General features: G+C 48.4%; 1 protein-coding gene across 2 annotated transcripts; it reads left to right on the top strand.

Annotated features, from left to right (window-relative positions):
* Window positions 1-26,934, top strand: THOC5 (THO complex subunit 5). Of its 2 annotated transcripts, XM_035098927.2 has the most exons (20): window positions 1-79; window positions 1,495-1,609; window positions 2,348-2,491; window positions 3,143-3,256; window positions 4,046-4,143; window positions 4,908-5,054; window positions 6,318-6,432; window positions 7,449-7,581; window positions 7,904-7,981; window positions 9,798-9,838; window positions 10,846-10,945; window positions 11,670-11,778; window positions 15,857-15,958; window positions 16,050-16,146; window positions 17,576-17,690; window positions 21,463-21,566; window positions 22,660-22,747; window positions 23,327-23,442; window positions 23,667-23,857; window positions 26,655-26,934. In XM_035098927.2, the coding sequence occupies exons 2-20, from the start codon at window positions 1,514-1,516 to the stop codon at window positions 26,716-26,718; spliced, it is 2,052 nt and encodes a 683-aa protein (XP_034954818.2). In that variant the 5' UTR covers window positions 1-79; window positions 1,495-1,513; the 3' UTR covers window positions 26,719-26,934. The 2 variants fall into 2 exon arrangements, with proteins under 2 accessions (XP_034954818.2, XP_060125300.1); XM_060269317.1 differs by lacking the exon at window positions 2,348-2,491.

Genomic DNA, 26,934 nt, shown 5'->3' with positions numbered 1-26,934 from the left:
CGCCTTGCTTTGCCCGCGCTTCCGATTCGGTGCTTCCGGTTGGGCTCTGAAGGTTTTGTGGACGAAGGAGGATCAATCGGTGAGAGCTGGAGGGGGAGGGGGCGCGTGACCGTCGGTTAACGGCTTCCCTCTTTCTTCCCTTCTGTCCTCTGAGGGTGGGGTTGCCTCTCCCAATACCCCCCTCCTTATCCAAATCAGAGCAGGAGGCGGGGAGGGGTTTTTTAGCCCCGGGAGGTATTCGTTCTCTGGGCGAGGGCTCAGCCTCTTGGTACTTGTGGCGGCGGCTGCAGGTGAGAAGAACCCCTCTGAACACGCGCTGACACTTACCCAAGGGCATTACTGTAGATAGATAGATAATCTTTATTGCCATTGTCCCATACAGAACAACGAAATTGGGAAAAAAACAAAAAACTACCTCAGACATTCAAAACCAACAAGCCTGCTATCCCATCCTGATTAGTCCCCCCCAATAGACTCTGGTACCCCATAATTAAATATAATATACTCCCATAGAGACTACCTTACACTGCATTTAAGACCCAAATCGCATTTGGATAGAAACTGTTTCTCAGGCGGCTAATCCTAGTCTTCATAACCCTGTACCTTCTTCCAGAAGGCAGAAGCTGAAAGAGATCATTTCCAGGGTGCACACTGTCCTGCACTATCTCTACAGCTTTCTTATGGCACCTGGAAGCATATTTTTGATCCAAGGTGGGAAGAGTGCACTCGGTTTTCTCTCCGCAGTCTTTACAACCCTGGACAGCATTGTTTTTTCCCTGGCCGTGCAGCTCCCAAACCACACACACAGACCATAAGTTAATACGGTCTTACAGTCACCAAGGATGGGGAGGGAACTTCTTATGAAATACAAACTTAATTGTATTTAAAAGGTTGTCATTGTGGTTCAAAGGTAATGAGGCCTGGGACCCCTCTTGACTTCTGTGTTTTGTTTTATTGATCAAATTTCTTCATCGTCCTCCCTTCCTTTAAAGGAGCCCAAAGAATTAAGCGCAGCTGAGGGTGCTTATTGTATTATATATACCAAATTCAAAGCTTATATATATAATATATAAGCTTTGAATTTGGTACATGTACCGACTGGGATAAAAAGCCCCACTTTAGATGGCTTGTTGGATGAGGAAAGTCTTCAGTGGGTGCCAAAAAGAAAACAGGAGGCACCAGGGGTGGGGATTCGAAAGAGTAGGGACCACCATGCTGAAAAGCCAGTTCCTATATTATAGTGTTGATCTCCTGTTAGGATATTATATGCAGAATGACATTTCCTGCAGTCAACTCTCTTTCTGCATATTTTTTTATGCCCAGTGGTAAATCTGAATGTTTCTGGGTAATTTAAAATAATAAAGGAATAATCCTTTGGTGGTCACAGGCACACTTTCCACATTGCCTTGCAGAATGGTTGATATGAAAGTAGATTTTACCTGAGTCTGTGTGAGATTAACTGACCCCCCCTGCCCCTTTTTCATGGATTTTCAGATTCTTGTGTTTTAAGAAAATGTCGTCAGACTCCAGTAAGAAACGGAAGCCGAAGGTCATTCGGACAGATGGAGGCCCACCGGAAGGCAAGAGGGGCCGGCCAGACACTGATCAGGTAGTTTCATTGTAACAGAGGTACTTGTGGGCTTATTACCGGTAGATGCTGTTTTGAAAACAGAGCGGTTTGGAGGTATGCCTGTAAAAGACACTCTAGACTTGGGGTTACTGTATTTTAACTGCAAGGTTTTGATTAGTAACCAATTATTTTCTGGTGAACTAAAAGTAGTAAAGAGTGTCAGGAATAAAAGGGGGTGGGAGAGTCTCAGAGCAAGCCTGCCCAATTCGTGACCCATGGAGCCTTAACACAGCCCACCAACCATGTGTAGGAATCTGCCTGGGGCTCAGTCTAGCCAAGTCAAGGTTTTGCTGCCTGCCAAAATGGGCAGATGTTTCCAGACATAGAGAATGATATCTTCACCAAATTTCATTCTCGGGGTGTAGCAGGCTTGTGTGCTGCAGGTTTGTGGGCATAATTTACCCTTTCTACTGCTTCAAAATTAATATAACTTCCAAGAACCATCTGAAGGAGCCTTTTAGCGACTAGGATGCTGTGATGCCCCTAGTGTAGCACTACCTCTCCTGTCTTTGAAAACAGATTCTCAGAGGGGGTGCTGAGAAATGCTTAGCCAGTGTTCTCACCTGGCCTGGAGCTTTCCCTCTTAGGCTGTGGAAGGCTGTACTCAAACTTAAACTTACTTTCTCCTTGAGCTTTAATGCGGCATGGTCTCTGAAACATGATAAACTGGAAGGGTGGTGATGGTGTTTGCAGTGCCCTCTCTGTTCCCATTTGCAGGATGCCAAATATTACAGTGAAGAGGCTGAGATGGACCTGCGGGACCCCAGCAAAGATTACGAACTTTACAAAGAGACCTGCCAGGACCTCCAGAGGCTTATGGCGGAAATCCAGGAGCTGAAGAGCAAAGGCAACAAAGACAGTGTAAGGCAGGGGTGGGGAACCATATGTGCCATCTGTGTGGCCCTTGGACTCTCCCCAACCACACACACACTCCACTAGCCTCGCTTCAGGTGTTTTTGCCTGGCTGGGATGTCTCCTTCAACTCTGAAATTGACTTTTGCGTGCCTGCATTGAAGGTAGAGAGGAGTGTGAGAGTGTGAGCAGAAACAAGCTTAATGTACAAGGGTAAAACTACATTAGCCACCCCACTCACATTTGCCTGTATCCCTGCCAGCTATGGGCATGTGGCCCCGGGAAGAATCCAATCCTCTGGCTAAAAATATTTTTCCCACCCCTGTCAAGGCATCCTAAGGTGACCGGGGGCTTGGGGGGGGGTAGATAAACCCTAGCAAAATTTAGATATTTGAAAGAGGAAAGGAGAAGCCTGGCAGATTTAGGAGACAGGGGAGTTAGGTACACAACTAGGTCTTGGGCTGTGGTCTGAAGGCACATGAGGCTCTCACCTTGCTGAAGCTGAGCAGGTCTGGGGCAGTGCTTAGATGGATGAAGACCGGGAAACCTCACAGAAACCACCTTGGGTTCCATGATGGTGTAAGAAAGGTGGGATATAAAGGTAAGAAAATTAAGGACCGTCCTGATCAGCTTCCTCTTTTCCCCCTCTCTGCCTTTCAGGCTTCCGAGATCGAGGAGCGTCGCATCCAGAGCTGCGTCCACTTCATGACCCTGAAGAAACTCAACCGTTTGGCTCACATCCGGTTAAAGAAGGGAAGGGATCAAACCCACGAGGTATAGTTGAGTCCAGAGAACCAGGGAAGGGCCAGTCACCCCACCCTTTCACCCCTACTTGTGTGTTGTGCTGAACATTCAAATCCAAGTGAGGAGGACAGATAGGAGAATACCCGTTATTTTGGATAGATGGAGCTAACAAATTTTATTTAAAAAGAAGTGAGATTGTATTGGTATTGATAATGCAACACCGTTTTCCGACAACATGGCTTTCTGTGTTTTCTTAAAACACACTTCCCCATGGGGTAAAATGAAATTTGTTGTTTTGTATGCTTTGCATATGTAAATCAGGGATGGGGGACATCAGACTCTGGGCCAAATGTAGCCCTTCAGGACTCTCCCCAGGCCATGTACCCTCCCAAGCTTTGTCCCTCCCAGACCTTACTTCCCTCCCCTTAGTGATGGGATGGAAAGTGTCCTCAAACTCTGATCATGCCTCTTGTATGCCTGGATGGAGGACAGAGAAAGGTGTGTTGAGTATGTGTGTAGAAACCAGCCTACTACTGGTATACAAAATAAAATTTGCATTTGTTGCTCCGCCTACTTTTGCCTCTGGCCCTGCCCACCACTGGCAGGTGGCATCTGGAAGGTTGCCCACATGAGCATATGCCCCTCGGGACTGAAAAAGGCTCCCTATCCCAATGTAAATCTTCTGGGATCTCAGTTCAGTCTCACCAACTTGCCACTTTTTTTGAGGTCACATCACTGGCCTTGTGTCTCAGCTGCACGAACTTGGATTTTTCACTGCCCTGTCTTGTAATGATTTCGCTGCGTGCTCTCTGTTAACAGGCAAAGCAGAAAGTGGATGCTTATCACCTGCAGCTTCAAAATCTGCTGTATGAAGTCATGCACCTGCAGAAGGAGATCACAAAATGCCTGGAATTTAAGTAAGTAGCTTTAAAAAAAAGGATGTGACTGGAGGGTGGAAACACCCCCAAAAGTTAGCCAGTAGACCAGGGATCAGCAAACTTTTTCAGCAGGGGGCCAGTCCACTGTCCCTCAGACTTTGTGGGGGGCCGGACTATCTTTTGAAAAAAATATGAATGAATTCCTATGCCCCACAAATAACCCAGAGATGCATTTTAAATAAAAGCACACATTCTGCTCATATAAAAACACTAGGCAGGCCCCAGAAATAACCCAGAGATGCATTTTAAATAAAAGGACACATTCTACTCATGTAAAAACATGCTGATTCCCGGACCGTCCGCGGGCCAGATTTAGAAGGCAATTGGGCCGCATCCGGCTCCCGGGCCTTAGTTTGGGAACCCCTGCAGTAGACTAATGAGGCTTCAAACCTTGCGCCAATTTTGTTTTGTTAGTCATCTTTTTCTCCTCAAGTGCTGTTGACCATCCTTTTTGTCAAAGATGCAGCCTCCAAATTCTTCCAGCATCTCATTATTACAAGCCTGGCCACTTGCAAAATAAAAAAATAGCTTTTTAGAAGTTTGAACTGTAAGTTACCATTATCAGTTGGTCTGCACAACTTTGATAAGCCCATTCCAAGGCCCAACTTGAGAGCTGTCACTGAACTGCAGCTAGCTCAGCCTTGCCGTCCTTGGGCTACATGTGATCTTGGGTATAGAGGAAGGTCACCCACACCCACACCCACACCCACTTATTTATATTTCTCTTGAACCCCTTCCTTCAGGTCCAAGCATGAGGAGATTGATCTAGTGAGCGTGGAGGAGTTTTACAAGGAGGCCCCTGCAGAAATCAGCAAGCCGGAGATTACACTCGCTGATCCCCACCAGCAGACGCTCTCCCGCCTCGACTGGGAGCTGGAGCAGCGCAAGCGGTGAGTAGGATAGCCCAGCAGCTGCCAGGCGGCTTTGAGCAAGCTTACGGTTCTCCGCCCCTTCCTTCCGCTCTGCAGTATCAGTCCTTCTAATAGCCTAAACGGAGCTAATGAAAGCAAGAAGCAAATAATAATATTTATTTATTTATAAATACCCTGCCCATCTGCCTGGGTTTCCCCAGTCACTCTGGACTGCTCACAGCAGAATAGTAGTAGTAATAATAATAATAATAATAATAATAATCCCTAAACAAGGCTGCCGTTAGATGTCTTCTAAAAGTCAGATAATTGTTTCTTTCCTTGACATCTGATGGGAGGGTGTTCCACAGGGCAGGCGCCACTACCAAGAAGGCCCTCTGCCTGGTTCCCTGTAACTCACTTCTCAGAGGGAGGGAACGACCAGAAGGCCCTCAGAGCTGGACCTCAGTGTCTGGGCTGAACGATGGGGGTGGAGATGCTTCTTCAGGCATACTGAGCCAGGGCCGTTTAGGACTTTAAAGGTTAGCACCAACACTTTGAATAGTGCTCAGAAATGTACTGGGAGCCAGTGAAGATCCTTTAGGACCAGTGTTATATGGTCTCAGCAGCCACTCCTGGTCACCCGTCTAGCTGCTGTATTCTGGATTAGTTGTAGTTTCCGGGTCACCTTCAAAGGTAGCCCCATGTAGAGTGCATTGCAGTAGTCCAAGCAGGAGATAACCAGAGCATGCACCACTCTGGCAAGACAGTCTGTGATGTTGGCATGCTTGCAGGGGCAGAGGACCGTGCATTTTAAAGATTGCCAAAAAGTGAACAGACCTGGAAATTTAGAAGAGTGGTCCCACAGTGTTCCAAGTTTATAAATATTACGAGAATAGGACTTGAGGAAGAAGGGCTGAAATGTCAGTGGTAGAGCTGCTGCTCTGCATGCAGATGATCCTAGGGTCAGTTCCCCAGCATCTCCAGGTAGGGCTGTGAGAGCCGTTTGCATGACACCCTGGAGCACCCCCTGCCAAATGGACAAATTCAGCTTCTTATGAAGAGCAAGCGCCCTGAATGCAGAAGGCCCCCATGTTTGGTCCTCCAGGTAGAGATCCCATCCTGAAATTCTGGAAAGCCACTGCCAGTCAGTGTAGACAATACTGAACTAGATGGACCGTTGATCTGAGTCACTATAAGGCAGCTTCCTGTGTTCCCAGACTATGTGTGTGTCCCCCTTCTCCCTCCTCTACTTTCTCTGGAAACATTGCCGCTTGTTAGTAACTGCGAATCTCTTACGTGCAGGCTGGCAGAGAAGTACAAAGAAAGTCTGGCAAACAAAGAGAAGATCCTGAAAGAGATAGAAGTGAAGAAGGAGTACCTCAGTAACCTCCAGCCTCGGCTCAACAGCATCATGCAGGTGGGTCAGGCTTTTAAAAAGAATTGCTTTAGGAGTTCTAAGCAGGAGGTTAAGAAACCCACACACCCTGTTGGTGCAGCATGAGAGATTGCCTTCGATACACATCCAAAGCATTGATTACAGAGCTGGTGCGGGAGGTTGCTGGACTACATCTCCCATCGTTCTTAACTATTGGCTGGGGGGTTGGAGTCCTGCAGACTCTGGAGGGCCACAGATTCCCATCCCTGCTGCGGAGAAAGAAAACCTGAATATATATGAGCGCTTTTCAGTAAGAACAGATTCTAGGTGGGACTTTTATCACAAGCCCCATTGACTCTGTCAGAGACCGTTGCCTTTCCCTCTCCTTCAGTATGCTGGTTATTTTACTACTACTGCAGTTATGGTATTATTATTATTTATAACAGGGTTGGACAGGCCTCCCGAGGTTGTTGGAGCCACCAGACCTTTCACACGCCAGTGGTGGGTGGGGCCAAAGCAAAAATGGGTGGGGCAACATGTGTAATTTCCCCCCTATGTACAGAAGCTCAGTTTCTGCACATTCTCACCCACATCCTGCTCTGTCCTCCACCCAGGCAAGAAAGAGGCGTGATCAGAGTTCAAGGACACAGCCCAGCCAGGCCAAAAATACTTGAAGGAGGGTTCCAGACAAGGGCCCATGAGGGGTGCAGACTGGGGTAGAGTCCCAAGGCCCAGATAGAGTCCTGGAGGAGGGGCACCCTGAACCTACAGTTCCCCACTCCTAGGATATAAGAACTAGAGCAGCTTCAAGAGGTGTCAGGGACTACATCAAATGAGGCAGGGGGCCACATGCGGCCCCTGGGTGACAGGTTCCTGCCCCCTGTGCATTAAAGCATAATATACGTAATAATGAAAGGGCACGTACTGACAACGTAGCGTAATAAAAACAGCATCTTTGGGGGCATTTTGGTGCCAACCTGGTCTCATGGGTCACTGCCCAAGCCACAGAATTATAACCCCCATTTCCCCCCCCCCCTGTCGGTCCTCTTTCCTACCAGGCTTCACTCCCTGTCCAGGAGTACCTTTCCATGCCTTTTGACCAGGTTCACAAGCAATATGAGACGGCCAGGCATCTCCCGCCACCCCTCTATGTGCTCTTTGTCCAAGCCAGTGCCTACGGCCAGGCCTGTGGTAAGTTATTATTTCAAGGTAGCTGAGCTTTGAAGGGGCGCAGAGGTGTCAAATTTCACAGCTCCTTGCAGAAAGCATGACATTATCTGAAGACTGTCGGGTGTCCCCATCCCCCACCCTTAATCTGATCCCTGGCTCCCCTGAGTCTGCAGGGTTGTGGAAGAAGGAGAGGGAGAGGGAGAGAGAGAGAGAGAGAGAGAGCAGAGCTGCCCAAAACCTGATGAAGCATCTGCATTTGAGAACCTTGTTGCTTCCGAGCTTTACGGAGTTTGTGGGAGTCATCTTTGGGGAGGTGTGGCTAACAACGTCATCTCCTTCACAGACAAGAAGCTGGCTGTGGCTATCGAAGGCAACGTGGAGGAAGCCAAAGCTCTCTGCAAACCTCCAGAGGACTTCCAGGGTGAGTGAGGGTCCATAAGCTGCCTTCACTTGCTGTGAATGGCTCTTCAGCTGAGCATGTCCTTTTGCTTCCATAAGTTTCCAGGTTCAGGAGCTCCAGAGAGAGGATTCCCACTTAGCTTGGGCTGGGAAATGTCCCAGAGAGCAGCCGCCATTTGGCATAGACCACCAGCCTGCCTTGGCTTGGCACACTCCAGGACCACAACTCCCAGCATCCCGTCCCATTTGCCATGCTGGTGGCTGGGTCTGACAGAAGTTGTTCTGCCCCAGACTGGTGCCCACCGAAAGTTACTACCCTGCAGCTCCCATCAACCCCTGCCAGCATCGCCCGAGGGGAGTCACAGTCTGACAAGGGCTGCAAAATATGGGTGGCCCACTAGCAGCTTGCATGTTAAAACTGAGCTCAAAGCTAACCAAAACTGTTAAACTTGTAAAGAGGAAATTAGGAGATTCTGTCCTTAAGGTGTCTATGCTGGATGTTGTATGGGGTGCCCTGGCTGCAGTTGGATAAACGTGCTCCATAACTGGGGAGGAATTACTGCTTCGTTACTGGAGCATAAGAGGAGCCCTGGTTCTGATCAAAGGCCCACCTAGTCCAACACCCTGTCTTCACAGTGGCCAAACAGCTGCCCCATGGTCTGAGTCGAAGCAAAATAAAAAATGTCCTTCAGTAGCACCTTAAAGACCAACTAAGTTTTTATTTTGGTATGAGCTTTCGTGTGCATGCACACTTCGTCAGATACACTTGAAACAGAAGCAACCAGACCCTTATATATATTCAGAGGGTGGGTGGGTGGGGGGGTGATGGGAATGGGTGATGGGCTGTAAGAGTGGTAAACTTGTTGATGGCTGTTAATGACTGCTGATTACTGCAATAGGTCCTGCGGGGGGGGGGGGGACAAGGGCTGAGGCTAAAGAAAGCTTGATCATGCATAATGAGATAAGAATCCTATGTCTTTATTCATCCCAGGTGGCTCCGTGGTTTTAAGCTTGGTAATGATTTCCAATTCAGCAATTTCTCTTTCCAGTCTGTTTCTGAAATTTCTGTTTCTGGTTGCTTCTGTTTCAAGTGTATCTGACGAAGTGTGCATGCACATGAAAGCTCATACCAAAATAAAAACTTAGTTGGTCTTTAAGGTGCTACTGAAGGAATTTTTTTAAAGTGGACCTATGTGCAGCAACTGGTATTCAGGTGCATACTTTCTCTGCCGGCAGAGGTGAAATATAGCCATCATGGTTTGTGGTCGTTGCCAGCCTCTTCCTCCGTGCATTTATTATTCTTATTAAATTTCTATATCATCCTTCATCCGAAGATCATGGTGGTTTACAATATAAATAAATAAACAAACAAACAAATAAATAAATAAATAAATGCACGCTATAATAACAAACAAAGGGCACAGATTGTTTAATCAGCCAAAGGCCTGGGAGAAGAGGAACGTTTTGCCTGGCGCCTAAAGATAATGTAACGAAAGTGCCAGGCAAGCCTCCCTGGGGAGAGCATTCTATAAGCTGAGAGCCACCATAGAAAAGGCCCGTTCTCATGTGCCGCCCTCTGGGCCTCTCGTGGGGGAGGCACACAAAGGAGGACCTTGGGTGATGATTGCAGGGTCTGTGTTCGTTCATATGGAGAGAGGCGGTTCTTTCTTTTAAAGCCGTCCAAGTTGGCCATCACTAAAGGATCTGTTGCGCTTGTGTCCTACTTGTTTGCTTTCCACCAGCATCTGGTTGGGCACTGTGAGAACAGAATGCTAGGTTAAATAGGTCTTTGTCCTGATGCAGCCAGGCTCTTAGCATTCATTTATTTGGATTCACAGATGATGAGAGTGACTCGGATGCCGAGGAGGAGCAGACTACGGTAAGAGCTCCACCTTCCCACTGCGCGATGAAATTGCAGGGAGGGGAGGGATGTTGTGGGGAGGTGTCTCCTTCTGCCTTGAAACCGGTATCCTGCTTGCCATTAGACCTGTTCTTTCACGTCTAATGTGCCTTGTCATTCACCCGCCCCGCCCCCATTAAAAACCACAAGTGAAGGGCCTTTCCTGTGTGCCATTCCCATCATCAGGGTTGTAACAAAGTGGGGAGAAACACAGACATACTGGGACTTGGTGATGCACTTACAAACAAAACCATCTCCTTTGGTCATCTGCGTTATCATTTCCTTTTGGCTCTCCCTGGCCCTCACTTGGGAGGGACTGCAGAAAGGGGCATAGCTCAGTGGTAGAGCATCTACTTTGGCTGCAGAAGGTCTCACATTCTATCCCCAGCCTCTCCAGGTAAGGCTGGGAAAAGACTCCCTGTCTGAAAACCTGGAGAACCACTGATAATACTGAGTTAGATGGGCCGGTGCTCTGACTTTGTATACTCAAGAGCTGCAGCTCAGTGTACAGAATGTTGCAAGTTCAATTCCCTGCATCTCCAGGTAGGGGCAGGAAAGCCCTGCCTAAAACCACAGACAACCACTGCCAGTCTGTGTAGGTGATACTGAGCTAGCTAGATGGACCGGTGGTCTGACTCTATATGAGGCAACTTCCTTTGTTCCTCGTGAGCACTTCCTTTCCTCTGTGGTGTTGGATTTAGAATTTTGAAACGGAGCTTATTCAGAATGGGGCAACAGCCCCTTCAAAGGAAAATGGAAAGATTGGGCCACCCTAGTGGTGGGGATGGGTGGGTGGCTGCGCTTGTCCCTCCCTGCTGCCCATCTCAAGCTTGCACTTCAAAGCACATGGACAGGACAGGTAGCAGCAGCCCAGGGTGCAACAGGTGTGGTGCAGAGCCACAGCAAACAAAGTGCAGACTTGCAGGGGAAGCGCGTTGGGAGAGTGGAGGCAGGAATGTGTTGTGATTCTCCCTTCCCCACTCTAGAAGCGTCGCCGCCCAACCTTAGGGGTGCAGCTGGATGACAAGCGGAAGGAAATGCTCAAGAGGCACCCACTGTCCGTCACCGTCGACCTGAAATGCAAAGGTACGTAAGAGAGCAAAGCGGCTCATCTGTTGGTGGCCCTAAACTGGGGATCTTTCCCTTCTCTGGAAGTTAGGGGTGCATGAATATGTCAATTTCTGTATCAGTTAGTTGCTCATTTTTATGGTCTTAGGGTGGTCCCCAACATCTCCTCAGCAGCTTGTGATTCTTTGATCACACACAACACACTTTCACCAAAAAATTGTAATCATTTCCCTGCGCCTTTCTCCCGATATTCAAGCAACTTTGCCGTAGAGGAAGTTTTGCATGTTACTTTCACTAAAACGTGGCTTTTTAATACACACTTTCCTCCCATGCATTTTTGTACACATTTCTTTGGTTGGAGAACGGCAAGCGAGAAGCGTTATCTGAGTTCAAGGATATATTTACAGCCAGGCAAAAGAACCCTCAAGGAGGGTATGAAGTAGGGCCAGGGAGGGGCACTGCATGTGGAGAAGGGGTGTGGCTTAGGAGAGGGAGAGCCCCGAGGGCCAGACAGGTAGAGAGTCCTGGTGGGCCATATTTGGCTCACAAGCCTGAGGTTCTCCATGTATTATAGCTAGTGAGTTCCAACAGGTAAGGGAGCAGTTCACCCCCCCATCCTCTCACAATGGTTTAAGCACAACTGGAGGTTGTTGCTCTCTCCTTTCTCTCTCTCTGCACCTTCCCTGCTCGACAAATTGCCTTCTCCCTTCCCAAACCCCTGGCATTGGCTATGTCATTGCAGATGGCAGCCTCCTCCTCCTCACCTTCTACTATCTGATGAACCTCAACGTCATGACGATGAAAGCCAAGGTGACGGCAGCTGCGGAGATGTCTATGCCCATCAGTGCCGGGTGAGCTTGACGCAGAGGGGGGTGAGGACAGGCTGTTGCTGATGGATCCCAGGAGCCAAGGGTGGGATCAGCTGGGAAATTATTTCAAGAGGTGTTGCCAAGCAAACCTGCTGTTGTGGCTCCTGGCAGAATTCTACTTTGCCCAGTGGGTGGTTGTTGTTGTTTTTTAACCCCCAAAGAAAAAGGAGAGATTCCAGTGCAGTCTTTCTGAGATGTGGAAAGTTTGTGAGTGTTTTCTGCGTACCCTTTTCCTGCAGCACCTGGCAAAGAGGTACCTCATTTAGGGACCCGAGAAGCAATGTTAACCTGCCTTAGATCTTGATCAGGGGTGGGCAGGCAGTTAGCGATTTGGATCTACTAGAACCCCAAGATCTGCCAACCAGAGCCAAGTAGAAAAGGTGGCTGTGTTCTCCCTTCACTGTTGGGGGCAGTATGCTGGGGATCACTACACAGCTCCTACCTGCGGGGTTCCCAGAAGAGGCATCTGGTTGGCCACTTTGAGAACAGGAGCAGCTTTGGTCTGATCAAGCAGCCGGTCACTTCCTGTGTTCTTTGCAGGACAGAGAACTTCTGAGCCTAGGGATCTGCTTTCCTTATGAGAACTGAACTAAACCAACACAAAGGAAGACTTGCAAAGCCTTTGCAAATCTCTCCCTCTCTTTACTTTTAAGTCCCCAGACCTTAAAGGGAGGGAGGGACAAAAGCTTTTGCAAGTCCCCTTCCTGCCCCCCTTTTTTACATGCACACACATAGACTTCCCCTTCCAGATTGGGCCGAAACTATGGAACTCTCTGCCACAGGAGGCAGTGATGACCACCAACCTAGATGTTTTTAAAATAGGATTAGGCAAATTCATGGAGGAGAGGGCTATCCATGGCAACCAACCACGCTGGCCGTGTTCTGCCTCCTCCCTTGAAGGCATAATTGCTTCTGAACACCAGCTGTTGGAAACCACAGGAGGGGAGAGTGCTCTTGTGTTTCGAATCCTGCTTGCAGGTTTACCACAGGTTGGCCACTGTGAGAAGAGTACTTCTGGGATTTTGACATGGTGTAAGCTGTGCCCACCTGTCACATTTGGCCCCACGTTGCAGATAAGGCTTTGGCCTGTGGAGCCAAAAGGGTTCTGCACCCGTGCTCTGTGCTCACTATATAGGTTACAGACTCACATCTCTTGCTCTACACAGGCAAAACCATTTGTTAACCTTGGGTCTTGTTAAATTGTCCACTTAACTATACAGAAGGCAGCACCTTGAAACAAGCAGACACAGTTGCTGTCCTGCATTTGGAGTCGGTTAGCATACACAAGTGCGAATTTTAACGGTTCCACAATTTGAAGAATTATTATGGAGTAACAGAGAACAGGATTTGTCAGCTGCTGTTCTCAGATACTGAAGATCTGAGTCTTCTGGTCTGTGTAACGGAGCAGTGGGCCTCCCATTAAACGACAATCAGCCAGAACCTCAGGCCTAAAAATTCCCCAACCTGAACTTTCCCATCTAACTGGGCAGAATTTGGCTTTCTGCCTTACACTGCAATACGCTGTTTGGGGCTGTACAAAAGATGGGCACTGCCATCGAGTTGCACCAGGGGGCACTGTGGGCACACGAGTTTGCAGAGTCACTTGCATGTCGCTTGTAGGCATTGCAGTTATATATCCCCTCTTGAGCCTCATTCGCCCCTAAAGAGCGGAGAGACTTTAGCGGAAGAGACAAGATCTGTCTCTGATCTCTTAATTTATCTTGGCAGCGAGACAGGGAGGAGCCTGATGAGAGAGAAGCATTCCTATGGGTCAGATAGCAGGGGGAAAAACCAACAAACGGATCTATGCAGAGAGGCAGTCCCGCTCTCCCTGTCGCCCCTATGTGCCTCTGGTGCTCTGTTGAGTTGGCGAGGATAAATTGGGGGCTGATTGCATCTCGTCTCCCTGTCTGATTTAATTACTCTCTAGCAGAGTAATCGCTTCCTCTCCCTGTGCAGGGTCGCTGAGTCTCTCTGCTGAGACTGCTTCCTCTTATTCCTCTTCTGCTCTGTGAGTTACCTCACCTCAAGGAGTGGAACTTTTATTCCCTTTGGAATAGTGTGTGTTGGGGTGTGTGTGTGGAAATCTGGCTTGGAAGCACAGCTGCCCAAATAGGCTTGGAAGAAGCAGCTTGCTCTTTCCCCTGCAGTAAGCCTGTGTTATAAGAATTTTGAGGTCATATATATATATATAATAATTGTTCATAAAACATGTACATGAATGTACAGAAACATGTCTGAAGCAGCACAGGAAGACAGGCCTGACTGACACCATTTTGACTCTCTCTCTCTGACCAGGTGTTCCTCTGCAAGGAAGAAGGGGGGTGGGGGGAACCTTCTCATTGTCTCAGGAATTAAAGTGATAATCCCTGGCATCCTGATACCTGGGTGCCAGACAAAAGGGTGTGATTAACTTGGCTGGGAAACAGGGAAATGTAAATATCTCTCTTTTTTGTTGATTAGGTTTTGGGGGCAGGGGGCAGGGTCCAGGATGCTCAGATTACTGCCACCAGACCTCCCCTTTCATGATGTACCTATGATGAATCTAGGGAGGGGGGTCTTGGGCTACACCCCTTCTGTGACACATGGATGATGCTTCTGGGGGGTGGGCTGAAACCAATTTCAAATTTCTTTTTAAGGGCAGGACACCTTTGTTTGGGGTTCCTTCCTTGTTCTCCTGCGTGAGAGGAAGGACCCTGTTGCAACAGTTTTTTATTCTTTAATAAACTGTACTTTGCTTTTGACAGCCTTAGTTTGGTCTCTGTCATTCTACGGCCAGCGGCAACATCGTGCCTGCTTGCCTGGATCCTTGGGCTCTCCCTGGGTCAGGATCCATTTCTCTGGGTTCCTAGGAACCAGCTTAAATTTTACTTCACCTGCTTCACACGCAACACTAAACCATGTCTAACGTTAACTATAGTTAAAGCGGAGATGTTAGGCAGAGCACCACTTAAACCTTTGTTTATTGCATGCACACGCACACTCCCAATTAAGGCAGTTTTAACAGTGGGAAAAGCGGGTGTAAATGTGCCAGCGCAATTATTCATCCTTGGGCGGTTCTGCTGTTAATGCCTGGTGGCAGCCTTCAGTCACCTGACTTCCTGCTTGGCTAACTACCCTCATTCTTAAAGTCGCTGACAACCACGACTGCTGTGATCCGATTGTGCTCCTGCCTAAACACAGGGTTCTCGGTGGCCCTCATTACCTGTGTTTAATGTGACTTTTCAGTCTAATCTACTGCTGATCAGAGAACCCGTTTACTTCTGTCGGCAGCATTTGAGGGAAAGGGGGGGGGAGCTGTGGGGACTGCCTGCATTCAACTCTAAAAGGGGAGGGGGAAGATTTATACGATCTGAAGAGAATCCAGAGCATGCCTGCATACAACTCTAGATTCATCGTTGCGAGATGACAGTCTGCGGCCCATTTAGAAAGGGGAGCAGCGCAGATGACGGGAATGGATGCAAAATGGAGTTTCAAAAGATCTGAGCGACGTCAGAATGTTCCAGCGGGCGAGGGGAGGAGAACACAGACACACACAACAGAGGTCCCTGCAGAATTCCCATGGCAACGCAGCAGAAGTAAACTTGCACAGAATCTTAGGGTCGTTCATACGGGGAGATTTTTCTCTGGCAGATCCGACTTAGATGGAAATGAAACACAGTTGCACAAGAGCCCATCTAGTCCAGCATCCTGTTCTCACAGTGGCCACCCAGATTGTCTTGTCTGGGAAACCTTCAAGCAGGACCTGAGCACTCCTCCCCCTCCTGCAGTTCCCAGACCCTGGTATTCAGAAGCATTGCTGCCTCCGACTATGGAGGCAGAGCCTACTCATAGTGGTTAGTATCGATCAACAGCCTTGCCCCTCCTCCATGAATTTGCCCAATCCTCTTTTAACACCATCGAAGGTTGGCGGCCGTTGCTTCCTCCTGTGGGAGCGAGTTCCATAGTTTAACTCTGCTGCGTGAATAATGACTTTTTTCCTTTCTTTGCTGGATCTTCCGACAAAGGGTAGCCCAGGAGGATCCTGAGTTTCACATCGCTTGTTCCTATTTCTTTCTAGAGACTTGCTGTGCCCCGACACCCTCCTGAGCTGCCTGTATCCCGGAGATCACGGAAAGAGGACTCCAAACCCTGCCAACCAGTTCCAGTTCGATAAAGTCGGGTAAGCTGGTAATGGACAGAGGTGCTTGCTTTCTAGGCCTCTCCTTCATGGTTTCTCACCTGCACCCTCCCTCCCTACCTGTGTCTTCCAGGATCCTGTCCCTGAACGACTACGTTGCAGAACTGGGGCACCCTTACATGTGGGTGCAGAAGTTGGGGGGCCTGCATTTCCCCAAGGATCAGCCCCAGGTAGGTGCAGAGCTGCGTTTGAACAAGGGGGAAGAGGCAGCCCAAATCTCAATTGGCAGCCTTTGCCGGCACTGCTGGACCCAGTTCTCCAAACTGCAAATGGAGTGAGCGTTTGCTTGTGGGCAGGTGAATGAAGATGCACGGGGGGGGGGTGTTACGGGGGACATGGCTACTAGCTGTGATGGCTGCACTCTGCCTCTGCAGCTGGAGGAAGTAATGTTCCCAAACACCAGTTGCTGGAAACCTCAAGGAGGGGAGAGGGCTCTTTTGCTTGGATCCTGCTTATGGGCTTCCTATTGGGGCATCTGGTTGACCACGGTGAGAGCAGGATGCATGGGTGTGGCCAGGATTTATTTTAGGTGGGTCAGGTTTTATGTTGGGGGGCAGAACCGGGTTATCTGAGACGCAATTGGTCAGTTAAGTATTTTTATTTATTTACTTGTTTTAGGGGGAGCATCTGCATCCCCCCTGGCTATGCCCATGGCAGGGTGCCTGACCAGATGGGCCATTGGCCTGATGGCTCTTCTTATGGAAGTGAGTGTGTGTTGTGTGGGTATAGATAGTCGGTGTGTGTGTGTGTGTGTGTGTGTGTGTGTGTGTGAAAGTTTGTGCATGTTTAGGTGGTTCCAAACCATGAGAGCAGAGTCCCAGGGCAGTGGAAGGAGGACTCGGCAATTATTCTTAGGATAGCTCAGCTGATTAGAGCATGGTGCTGATGGCACCAAGGTTGCAGGTTCGATCCCCATATGGGACAGCTGCATATTCATTCCTGCATTGCCAGGGATTGGGCTAGATCAGGCACCCCCAAACTGCGGCCCTCCAGATGTTTTGGCCTACAACTCCCATGATCCCTAACTAACAGGACCAGTGGTTGGGAAAAATGGGAATTGTAGTCCAAAACATCTGGAGGGCCGAAGTTTGGGGATGCCTGGGCTAGATCATGGGTAGGCAAACTAAGGCCTGGGGGCCAGATCCGGCCCATTTGCCTTCTCAGTCCGGCCCGCGGTTGGTCCGAGAATCAGCATGTTTTTACATGAGTAGAATGTGTGCTTTTATTTAAAATGCATCTCTGGGTTATTTGTGGGGCATAGGAATTCGTTCATTTTTATTTATTTATTTCAAAATATAGTCTGCCCCCCCTCAAGGTCTGAGGCACAGTGGACTGGCCCCCTGCTGAAAAGGTTTGCTGACCCCCTGGGCTATGACTTTATCCAGCATTCTCTTGTCTGTCAGCATAAGGACAAGTTTTAATGTTGTGCACAGAGGAATCTGGATGATGTAGGGGCCTCAGCTTTTTTTATCTCGGATGAGACTGTGCAAGGAAACAGGTTGCAGCTGCGAGAGAATCCAATCTGGTCAAGCCAGCCCAGTTTCCTGGCTCTTCGGTGGTGTGGAGGTAACGTCACTTTTGCCTCTATCCCATTTGCAGAATCCTGTGATTGCCGATAACTCGCTGAGTGCTAGCCACATGGAGAGGACGATGAAATTGCTCAAGATGAGGCTGGAGTCCCGCCTTGCTCTACACAAGCAGTTTGCTTCCCTTGGTAAATCCCAGCTGCCCTGCTACTTCCCCCAGTAGTGACACTCTGGATTCCAACAACCACACACACTCTGAGCATCAGATGCCCCCCACGCCTGGGACTCATTTCAGCCCCAACTTACAAAGTGAGGTGGAATGTTCCTTCATACAACAAATTATCCCTGCACAAGAAAACCTAGCATGTCAGGAAGATGTAGCTGGAGTCCCATTTCCTCTGACACTGCTAGTTTTCTGGGTGCAGAGATTTTTATTTTCTATAGAGAATCGCATCATGGGAGCCCCCTACCTGTAATCTGAGGTGGCAGCCTCCCAGATGCAAATCTGCCACCTCCAGGCCTAACTACATCTAACTTAAAAAGCATTTTTGCTTGCTTTAGAAACAGCTAAATTTCTTCAGTTAGGAACAAGCAGCTGTGGGAGCCCCGTGGCACAGGCATGGGCAGTGGGGGAATTTTAAGCAATTATTCTCCCCGTGCCTGTTTCCTTGACAAAAATCACCCCCTGGAAGCTGCTGTAGTGGCTCCTTTACCTTTTACATAATTTTTATTGATTTTACAAATTACAAAAGACGGTACATACATGAACACCTTTTCCACCTCTTCCCACCCCCCTCCATGGGTCCTCCCCTGCCACAGAAGTATCCCATGTAAGTGAACAGTCAGAGATGGTCCATTTTATGCTTGGATTTCTGTCCTCCTCCCCCTCCCCTGTCCCCAAAGCCCCCCCCTGCCACCAGGGAGCTCCAGTAAACCAGGGCAGTACGCAGGAGGTCATCCATCCAACCATCTATTGTCATACCAAAAAAAGAATAAAAAAAGAGAAAAGAGAAAAAAGAGAAGAAAAAAGTGACAAAAAGAAAAAAGACAATACAAAACAAAACAAAACAAAAAATCTTTCTTCCATTCATAATTGTTAAACCATATTTTGTGGGCTTCCCCACCCTCCCCCCTTCCCCGGTTTTCCTCCCTTTTTAATCATCTTCAACAGTTTCTTATTTTATAAAATACACCTTTATACCTTATACTACTTTTAAATTAGCTATTATCATTTTCACCTAATGTCCAATCACTGAAAAATCAAACTCCCATTTTTTCTTCCCGTGCCTAATTTTTACCCCCTCTATAAGCCTCCATATTTTCACCTTTTTCCAAAATCAATTCACTTTTAAAACTATAACTATTCCCAATCTAACCTTACATCCCCGATTACCGGCTCCACCCCCCCAATCCAGCAAGTTCCGTAGTCAGCAGTCCAGTTATAATCCTGTTAATCCATCCTTATAATCACAACTTCACTTTCCCTTCACCCCACCCCCTGTTTACAGCCTTTTGCCATCCAGGCCTCCATACAAGACCCCTGAGCTTCTTCTCTTCTCTGCTTATTTTTTCCCTCTTCCCTGTGGGCATTCTGGAGTTCCAGTAAATCCAATCGTGCCCCCCTCGAAGGGGAGGCACTCCATCCGACTTTTTGTAGAGTAAAATCATCATTTTTTCCCTGGTGGGCTTCATTTTGTGTTATATTATCACAGTCCTCATCTTCATCTTTTCCTTCCAAATCACAGTCCCCATCATTGTCATTCTCACACTCGTCTTCTTCAGTTTCAATAGCTTCATCCTCTAAGAAGTCATATTCTGCCATCACCATCTGGAATTGTTGCTGTAACTCTTGCTGTTGTGTCTCCTCTTGACATAGTTCTATTCTTACTTCCCACATTAAGGTCAAAACAGTCCGCTGGAACTCAGGCGAATACCTTTTTGTTGACATAGTTCAATCTTGTCAAGGTCAAAACTTGTCACATGGGGTGGAATATGATCACAGTTTATTTTCTCGACTCCATTTTAACAAGCTGGCTGCATTCTTCAAGTCTTATTAAAAATAAAGTTCGAACTCGCATTTCAAAAGCATATAAACCAAAAAGGAATTTCCAAAAAGTCCAGAAATAAAGATAGAAATAAAATTTGACTTATAAATCCTGATCAGCTCACTGGGTTGTCTGGGCTGCCGGCTCCCAAGGAAAAGAAAGGTCTTTCTTGGTCTTAACCTCTTTCTGCAGGGCACTCACAACCACAGTCTCTCTCCCCTTTTACCCTGCATTTAGGGGAGATTCTCCTTGATGCCTTTGAGGGATCCTTTTAAGTTGAGATCTTCTATTTACGGCTTCGGGTTTCTATTTACTGTCTCTTATGTTGCCGTGGGGGGGGTGGTGGCTTCCTCTTTTCCCCCCTCTCTCCCAGGTCCAAATTGTTTTATAATCCAAATCGTGAGGTTACTTACAGTCTTATTTCCAATCGTTTTATTTTCAGAAGAATCCAGCGCTCTCCGCCTTCGGCTTGAAGCTTCTCACCGCTAGGATAACGTTACCGCTCAAAATGGCCCCCGCGACTTCTACCCTCCTCGCTCCGGAGCTCTTATTAGAGCTTGCCGGAGAGTTGGGGAGTCCGGATTGGGGCTCTGCCGAGCAAAATTCGCCCCCGGGACGCCCTTCCCGAGGTTCTAAGGGGCGCAGCGTCGCTCTCGCTGCCCTCCCCACTCCTAGCAGAGACGGGCCGTCTCGGAGACGAGACGGGACCCCGCCGATCGGCGCTGGCGCTGAACCGGAAGCCCTGTAGTGGCTCCTTTAGAGGCCAAAGCTTTGAGAGGCAATTTTTGGCAGGGAGATGGTGTGGTTCATCCAGATTGCATCCCCCCCCACATTCTCTCCACTGACTTTCTCCAAAATTGTAAAGATTTGAAGCTACAATAGAAGGGGAAAGGAAACATATCAGCTTCATAGACCGTTAAAATATCCCACTGATCTTAACTTGAACATATAAATTAATATAGAAGAAGAGAGTTTGGATTTGATATCCCGCTTTATCACTACCCGAAGGAGTCTCAAAGCGGGTAACATTCTCCTTTCCCTTCCTCCTCCACAACAAACACTCTGTGAGGTGAGTGGGGCTGAGAGACTTCAAAGAAGTGTGACTAGCCCAAAGTCACCCAGCAGCTGCATGTGGAGGAGCGGAGACGTGAACCCGGTTCACCAGATTAGGAGTCTACTGCTCTTAACCACTACACCACACTGGCTCTCTATACACACTCCATGTGTCTGAATAGGTGTCCTGGGTGTGATTGACAATTATCAGCTATGCATTGAAACGTAGCCAGGACAATGGAATCTTCAGAGCACTGAGTAGTATGGGGCGAACACTGAACCTCTCTAAAGACAAAGGTCTAAAAGTGGGTGGCTAGCCCAAGGTCCAGATCGGGCTCACCAAGCTATGGGAATTGACCAGCCAGTTCCCACAGCCCTATCTCCTTTGTGGGATCAGACCACGATCTCCCTGACCCAGCCTTTTTGGCAAGAGTCCTAGCAACCAACAGATATTCAGCAGCTCACTGGGAATTAGCCAAGGGATCCTTGGGTCCGCTGCAGTACATCTTCTGCTTGTCACTGATTGGGACAATCTTGGTCAAACACTGCCTTTGCAGCTTCCAAGCACTTCTCTGTCCCCCCCCCCCCACTTCCATCTCCAATGGAAGTGCTAATTTATCGCTCATCAGCATGTTGGCCTCACCACCAGCTGTTACCTGTCAGAACTCTTTTGAGCCTTCAGAGGTTTAGAACCTTTTTTTGCTTAACCATATATGACAGGAACCTAAAGCCACAATTGTTCAGCAGCCAGATTTGCCCTTCAAGCTGCCACTTCTGAACATAACATGTTGACCTTGCTAGGGAAAGGGGACTCTCTTCGATCATATTTATGTTACTCTCTTTTTTCCATCTTGGGCTTCAGAGCATGGCATTCTGCCGGTCTCCAGCGAGTGCCAGCATCTCTTTCCGGCAAAGATTGTGTCACGGTTGGTGAAGTGGACAGCGCTCACGTACGAGGATTACCTGGTAAGTGGAGTCTTGTGAGAAAGAATTGACCTGCTAAACCAGCCTTCCCCAATCTGGTGCCCGCCAGCTGTTCTGGACTGTCTGGGACTTGATGGGGAGCTGTGGCCAAAAACAGATGTGCTGGCTGGGGTGTACTCCAAAACCACCAGGTGGGGAAAGGCTGCCCTGAAATACTTGATTTGAGCTGGGAGGGAAGGGATCAAAAAAGCCCATTTAATGTCATTTCAATGCTACATCTAAGAATGCTTCCTGCTTTACTGGAAAATCATATATGTGTGCATGCTGCTTAAGAATAGCCATGTGGAGGGAGAGTCAATTACAGCTTTGCTCAGTTTGGTTGGTATCGTATCTGTTATCGTTATCATTATGTCAGGGACTGGACTGAGGAGGAATGGTGGAGACCGCCCCCTTCTCCTCCTGCTGCAATTCCCAGAGAAGAGGGGGACAGTATAGATTTAGAACAGTGGTTTGCAGAAGGTCATAGTTCAGAGGCTGTATAGGGGAGAAGCTGGGAAATATTGGGAGAGCAGCAGGAAGAAGAAGCACCAGGGGAGAGACAGCTGACAGACTCAGTGTCTTTGGAAAGCATTCTAGACCGACCGCCCCCCCCCCCCGAACTTGGCAGGCATTGAAAGTAGGAGAACAGAAAGCTGAGGCAGAAAGCACAGATCAGCCAATGTAGGGATGGTGTATAATAGCAGAGTTGGAGGGGATAGGACTTTACTTGGAGCAACACTATTATCCAAGAGACGGCATTTCTATGTCTCTTTCTGAATATTGATTAAAATACATTGGTATGAGCTTCTTGCCTTTCCATTACTGGCAGCCTGCTATGAGGGAGGGGGATCGGATTCCCTGAAGCCTGACAGATGATTACTATTTTAATGAGGCAATAAGTTTTTGGAAGTGGAATGCTTATTCTAGCTTTTCCATCTCTCATCGCTGGCCTCAGCTGCCCGTTTTCTGCACTGTGTGTCGATCTGAGCCATCTGATCTGCGTTTGTGTTGTAAAGAGACTCCGTTGTGTGTGGACACGCAGTGTCCCTATCTCTAGACCCAGCTCACCGCCTGCTTCTCGCTCTTCCCACTGCAGGAGCTGTCCTACACAAAAGATGTCGTCGAGGCCGGTTTGGCCGAGGACACGCACCTGTACTACATGGCCCTGATAGAAAGAGGAACAGGTGGGTGATTCTCTTTCTCCTGTGTTTCCCCACCCCAAACAGGCTTGAGAAGAAGGCATGGCTGCCATGCAGAGGTGGGGAACATAAGAGTCACAAGAGCCCTGCTGGGTCAGGGCAGCAACCCATCTAGTTCACCATCATCCTGTTCTCAACAGCGGCCAACCAGATTGCCTGTGGGAAACCCACAAGCAGGATTTGAGCACGAGACCCCTATCGCCTCCTGTGGTTTCTTGTACCTGGTATTCAGAAACGTAATTGCCTCCAGCCGCAGGGGCAGAGCAAATCCACAATGGCTGTGCTCTGTCTCCGTGGTTGGAGGCAGTAATACTTCAGATTAACAGTTGCTGGAAGCCACTGCTTTCATTCTGAGGGCTGCATTCCCTTGCGTGCAGCCTTCCAGGGGCCGCTTGCCAGTTGTGATCGAGGCCAAGAGAACGACGAGTAAAGCTGTGGGTTACCTTTGTTCAGTGGCCAGTTTCATTGTGCATGTCTCCATTTTTTTTGTGTTTCCTCATAAACCAAGAGGGGCTAGAAATTTTGACCATTCCATGATGACATTCCCTTCCCTTCTCTGATTAGCCAAGCTGCAGGCAGCGGTCGTGCTGAACCCAGGCTACTCCTCCATGCCTCCCATCTTCAGCCTGTGCCTGAACTGGAAAGGGGAGAAGACCAACAGCAACGACGACAACATCCGGGTACGGTGCTGGGCCCAAACCCAGGGAAGAGGACTCTCAACCAGGGAGCCTATGGCCCACCAACTCCCATCAGCCCCAGCTTGCGTGGTCAATGATCAGGGATGATGGGAGTTCCATCTGGGGAGTCACAGGTTCCCCATCCCTGATACAGGACATGGCTGGGCAATCTCCAAGGGACCCCTTTTCAACTTCTCCTTCTCTCTCCCTTCTCTGGTTCTCTGTAGGCCATGGAGAGCGAGGTCTCTGTTTATTACAAAGAGCTGTACGGTCCCAAACCAGGCTACCAGCTCCTGACCAACCAGCTGCAACGCTTGTGTGTCGTCCTGGACGTCTACCTTGAGACAGAGACCCACGACAACAGTGTGGAGGGGCCCAAGGAGTTTCCGCAAGAGAAAATGTGTCTGCGCCTCGTCAGGTAAGGAGGAGCAGGGCATGTGTGTGTCTCATTGTCAGACTTCAGGGAATGTGCTTCCTCCCCTGTGGCAGTAAATAAGAAGATCAAACAAAAGGAAGTCTTACCTGTTAGATTATTTAATAATCACAGTGAGAGAGAAAAGAACATGTCTCCTAGAAATGGCGGTCCTACCAATTAAGGCTCACTCCCCACCCCCGGTCCCTATTAATCTATGTCACTCCTACATCTTGTAATCTGAGCTTGTACCCTCTGCGCTTGGTGTTCTAAAACTTTCTGAGCTCTCCATGTCTTTGGAGAAGGGGGGTGAATGCCATCCAGAGACTGTGAATCTGTTAACCCTCGCTCTCCCAGTGTTTCTTCTCCTAGCTGTTCCCCCATCCAGTATTTCCCAGCTTCTGCCTTCTGAACTATGCCCATCTGCAAACCACTGTTCCAAATCTATACTGTCCTCCTGCTCCTGCGAAGATTCAGGAGGAGGGGGTGGCTCCCACCATTCTTCTTCAGTGCAGCCCTCCTCAGCATGGTCCCTGACACTCACGCTATGGCACATCTAAAGCAGAGTAGCCAGACCCGGGGGGGGGCAGAGGGGGTTTGTGCACTTTCAGAAGATGCTCAGGCTTTGGCCAGTCTCCAGGTGAAAGAACCTCTGTAGTTGCAAGTGAGCAACTTGATGCCTGGAGAGCTGCTGCCAGTCAGTGGAGACACTATTGAGGTAGAAGGGCAGCTTCCATACAAGGCAGCTTCATTATGCACCTTGTGTAGAAAGCTGTGGTGTTGTTTTTTAACTGGCTGTGACCTACATGGGGCTTTGTTTTTCTCTCTATCCCCTCCCAAAAAATTTGGCACACCTTGTTCCTGCTGTCTCTTCCTTCCCTCGCCGCCCTTTATCTTTTCCCACCTTGTACAGCTATGAGCCTTACTTGGCACTTCTGCTCATGCTTCTGGAGGGCTCATTTTGCCTATTCCTATTCCAGCGGGGAGGAACAGTGAGCTCTATCTCTAGCAGAAAGATGTTAATTCCCCTGGATTTTGGCGCTTTGATCTCATCTCCAGTGTCTTCTGGGAGCTGTCTCTCGTTTTTCATCTCCTGCCGTGGCGCTTTCTGATTTTTGCACCCACAACATTTGGTGGCATTGTGACTGGGGCTCTTGCCCGCCTCCTCTCAAGCTCCTATGTACTTTAACAAAGGCAGTTGAAAGGAGCAAGGAAGGGTATGCTGTGAGACAGCCAGAGCCGCAGAATTTTTGTTTCTTTTCACAAAGGCGGAAGTGTGTGTAAATCCACTCAAATAAAAAGGAGAGAGTGGAGATCAGGTATTTGTGGGCAGCTGGTGTGATCAATGAATGTTGTGGTGGCGAGGGGGTTGGTGGGGAAGCAAAGGGGCATCACAAGAACCCTGCTGGGACACTTTCAAACAGGACCTGAGCGCAACATCACTCCCCCTACTAGGGATTCCCAGCAACAGGCATTCAGATGCATAATGTCTCTGGCAGTGGAGCATGGCCATCAGTAGTTTTGCCTGTCATGACTTTGCCTTATAAAGCCAAGAAGGTTGGTAGCCTTGCGTAAAGCTTGGGAGCCACCACGTCAAGCTTGCCAAGAGCTCTCATGCACAGTTTCCTGGTTCTGTACAGTCGTACCTTGGAAGTCGAACTGAATCTGTTCCGGAAGTCCGTTCGACTTCCGAAACGTTCGAAACCAAATTGTGGCTTCTGATTGGCTGCAGAGAGCTCCTGCAGCCAATCGGAAGTCGTGGAAGCCCCGTCGGACGTTCAGGTTCCAAAAGAAGTTTGCAAACCGGAACACTCACTTCCTGGTTTGCGGCATTTGGGAGCCAAAACGTATGAGTTCCAGGGCATTCCCAAGGTACGACTATACTGTACTGATTATTTGAAGGGGGACTTTCATGAGGACTGGGGTTTAAAAGACAAAGGCTCAGATTCTGTGACTTCTGGAAGTGCACCATAGATTCCATCCTAAAATCCAGACTCCCTTGGTGTTTTGCTTTCATGTTATGTACCTCCTATTCGAGTTAAAAGGTGGCACTGTCCTTAGTGTTCTCTCGTATAGCAGTTGGCATCCTTTTTCCCTCCTTGTGGAAGATCTTTGGGTTCGGAGGCCCTTGCCTTTTTAATTCAATGCCAAGAGGATAGCATTACTTTAGTTCAAGCCAGCCAAGCCCTTTCAGGTTCTAGCACAGTGCAAAAATTATTCATTTTTCTTTATAAAAATATTTTTATACCACTGTGTCACTTTAAATATAAATAAATCAAAATGGTTTACAAAAATAAAACCATACAACAAAACCATTAAAAAGCTTTAAAACAGTCATTAACTAACCACTGAGGAAGGATGTATTCTTAATTGCCTGCATTGGCCTGATAGGATAGAAAAGTTTTCAGCAGGCATTTAAAAGTTGGCACAGAAGGCACCTTCTGAATCTCTAGTGGCAGAGAGTTCCACAGGACTGGGCCAATGACTCTAAAGCTTGGTTTGTTGTTGTCAAATGAGCCTCACCAACTCTGGGAATGACCAATGACTCTCCAGCAGATCATCTCATTGATCAAGCTGGGATATAAGGGCTCAGGCAATCCCTGAGGTACCCTGGACCTAAAAATTCTTGATCACCTTCCTCTGTTACAGCCAGCAGATCTCTACAAAGGTATACAAGTGTGACTTTCTAAAAGGCCCTTTCCTCATGATTCTGATATGGGATCCACAGATTTTTGAAATCATTTGATGAGAAGAGCCGTCCCACAATAGCTGTTGATACTCAAGAACCTCTCTTCTTTCTTAGGGGCCCCAGTCGGATGAAGCCCTTCAAGTTCAACCACCCTCAGGGCTTCTTCAGCCATCGCTGACTCCTCTGCGGCTGGGATCCTCCCTCCAGGCAGCTTGATGCAAGGAGAAAGAGAGGGGAGAACTGTTGCCCTCTGGGATTCTTGGTTGGCACAGTTCTAGCTTCATCCTGCCGACGACTTTCGCCAGAGATTTCTGCCCACCTCAGTGGTTTTATCCATTCCATTCTATCTGTAGAGGGTGTCGTTTTAAAACATTAAATTGAGTGTGTGCTTTTA

This window comes from Zootoca vivipara, chromosome 17 (genome assembly GCF_963506605.1).
Source record: "Zootoca vivipara chromosome 17, rZooViv1.1, whole genome shotgun sequence".
Classification (NCBI taxonomy): domain Eukaryota; kingdom Metazoa; phylum Chordata; class Lepidosauria; order Squamata; family Lacertidae; genus Zootoca; species Zootoca vivipara.
This window is presented reverse-complemented; position numbering and strand designations above follow the sequence as displayed.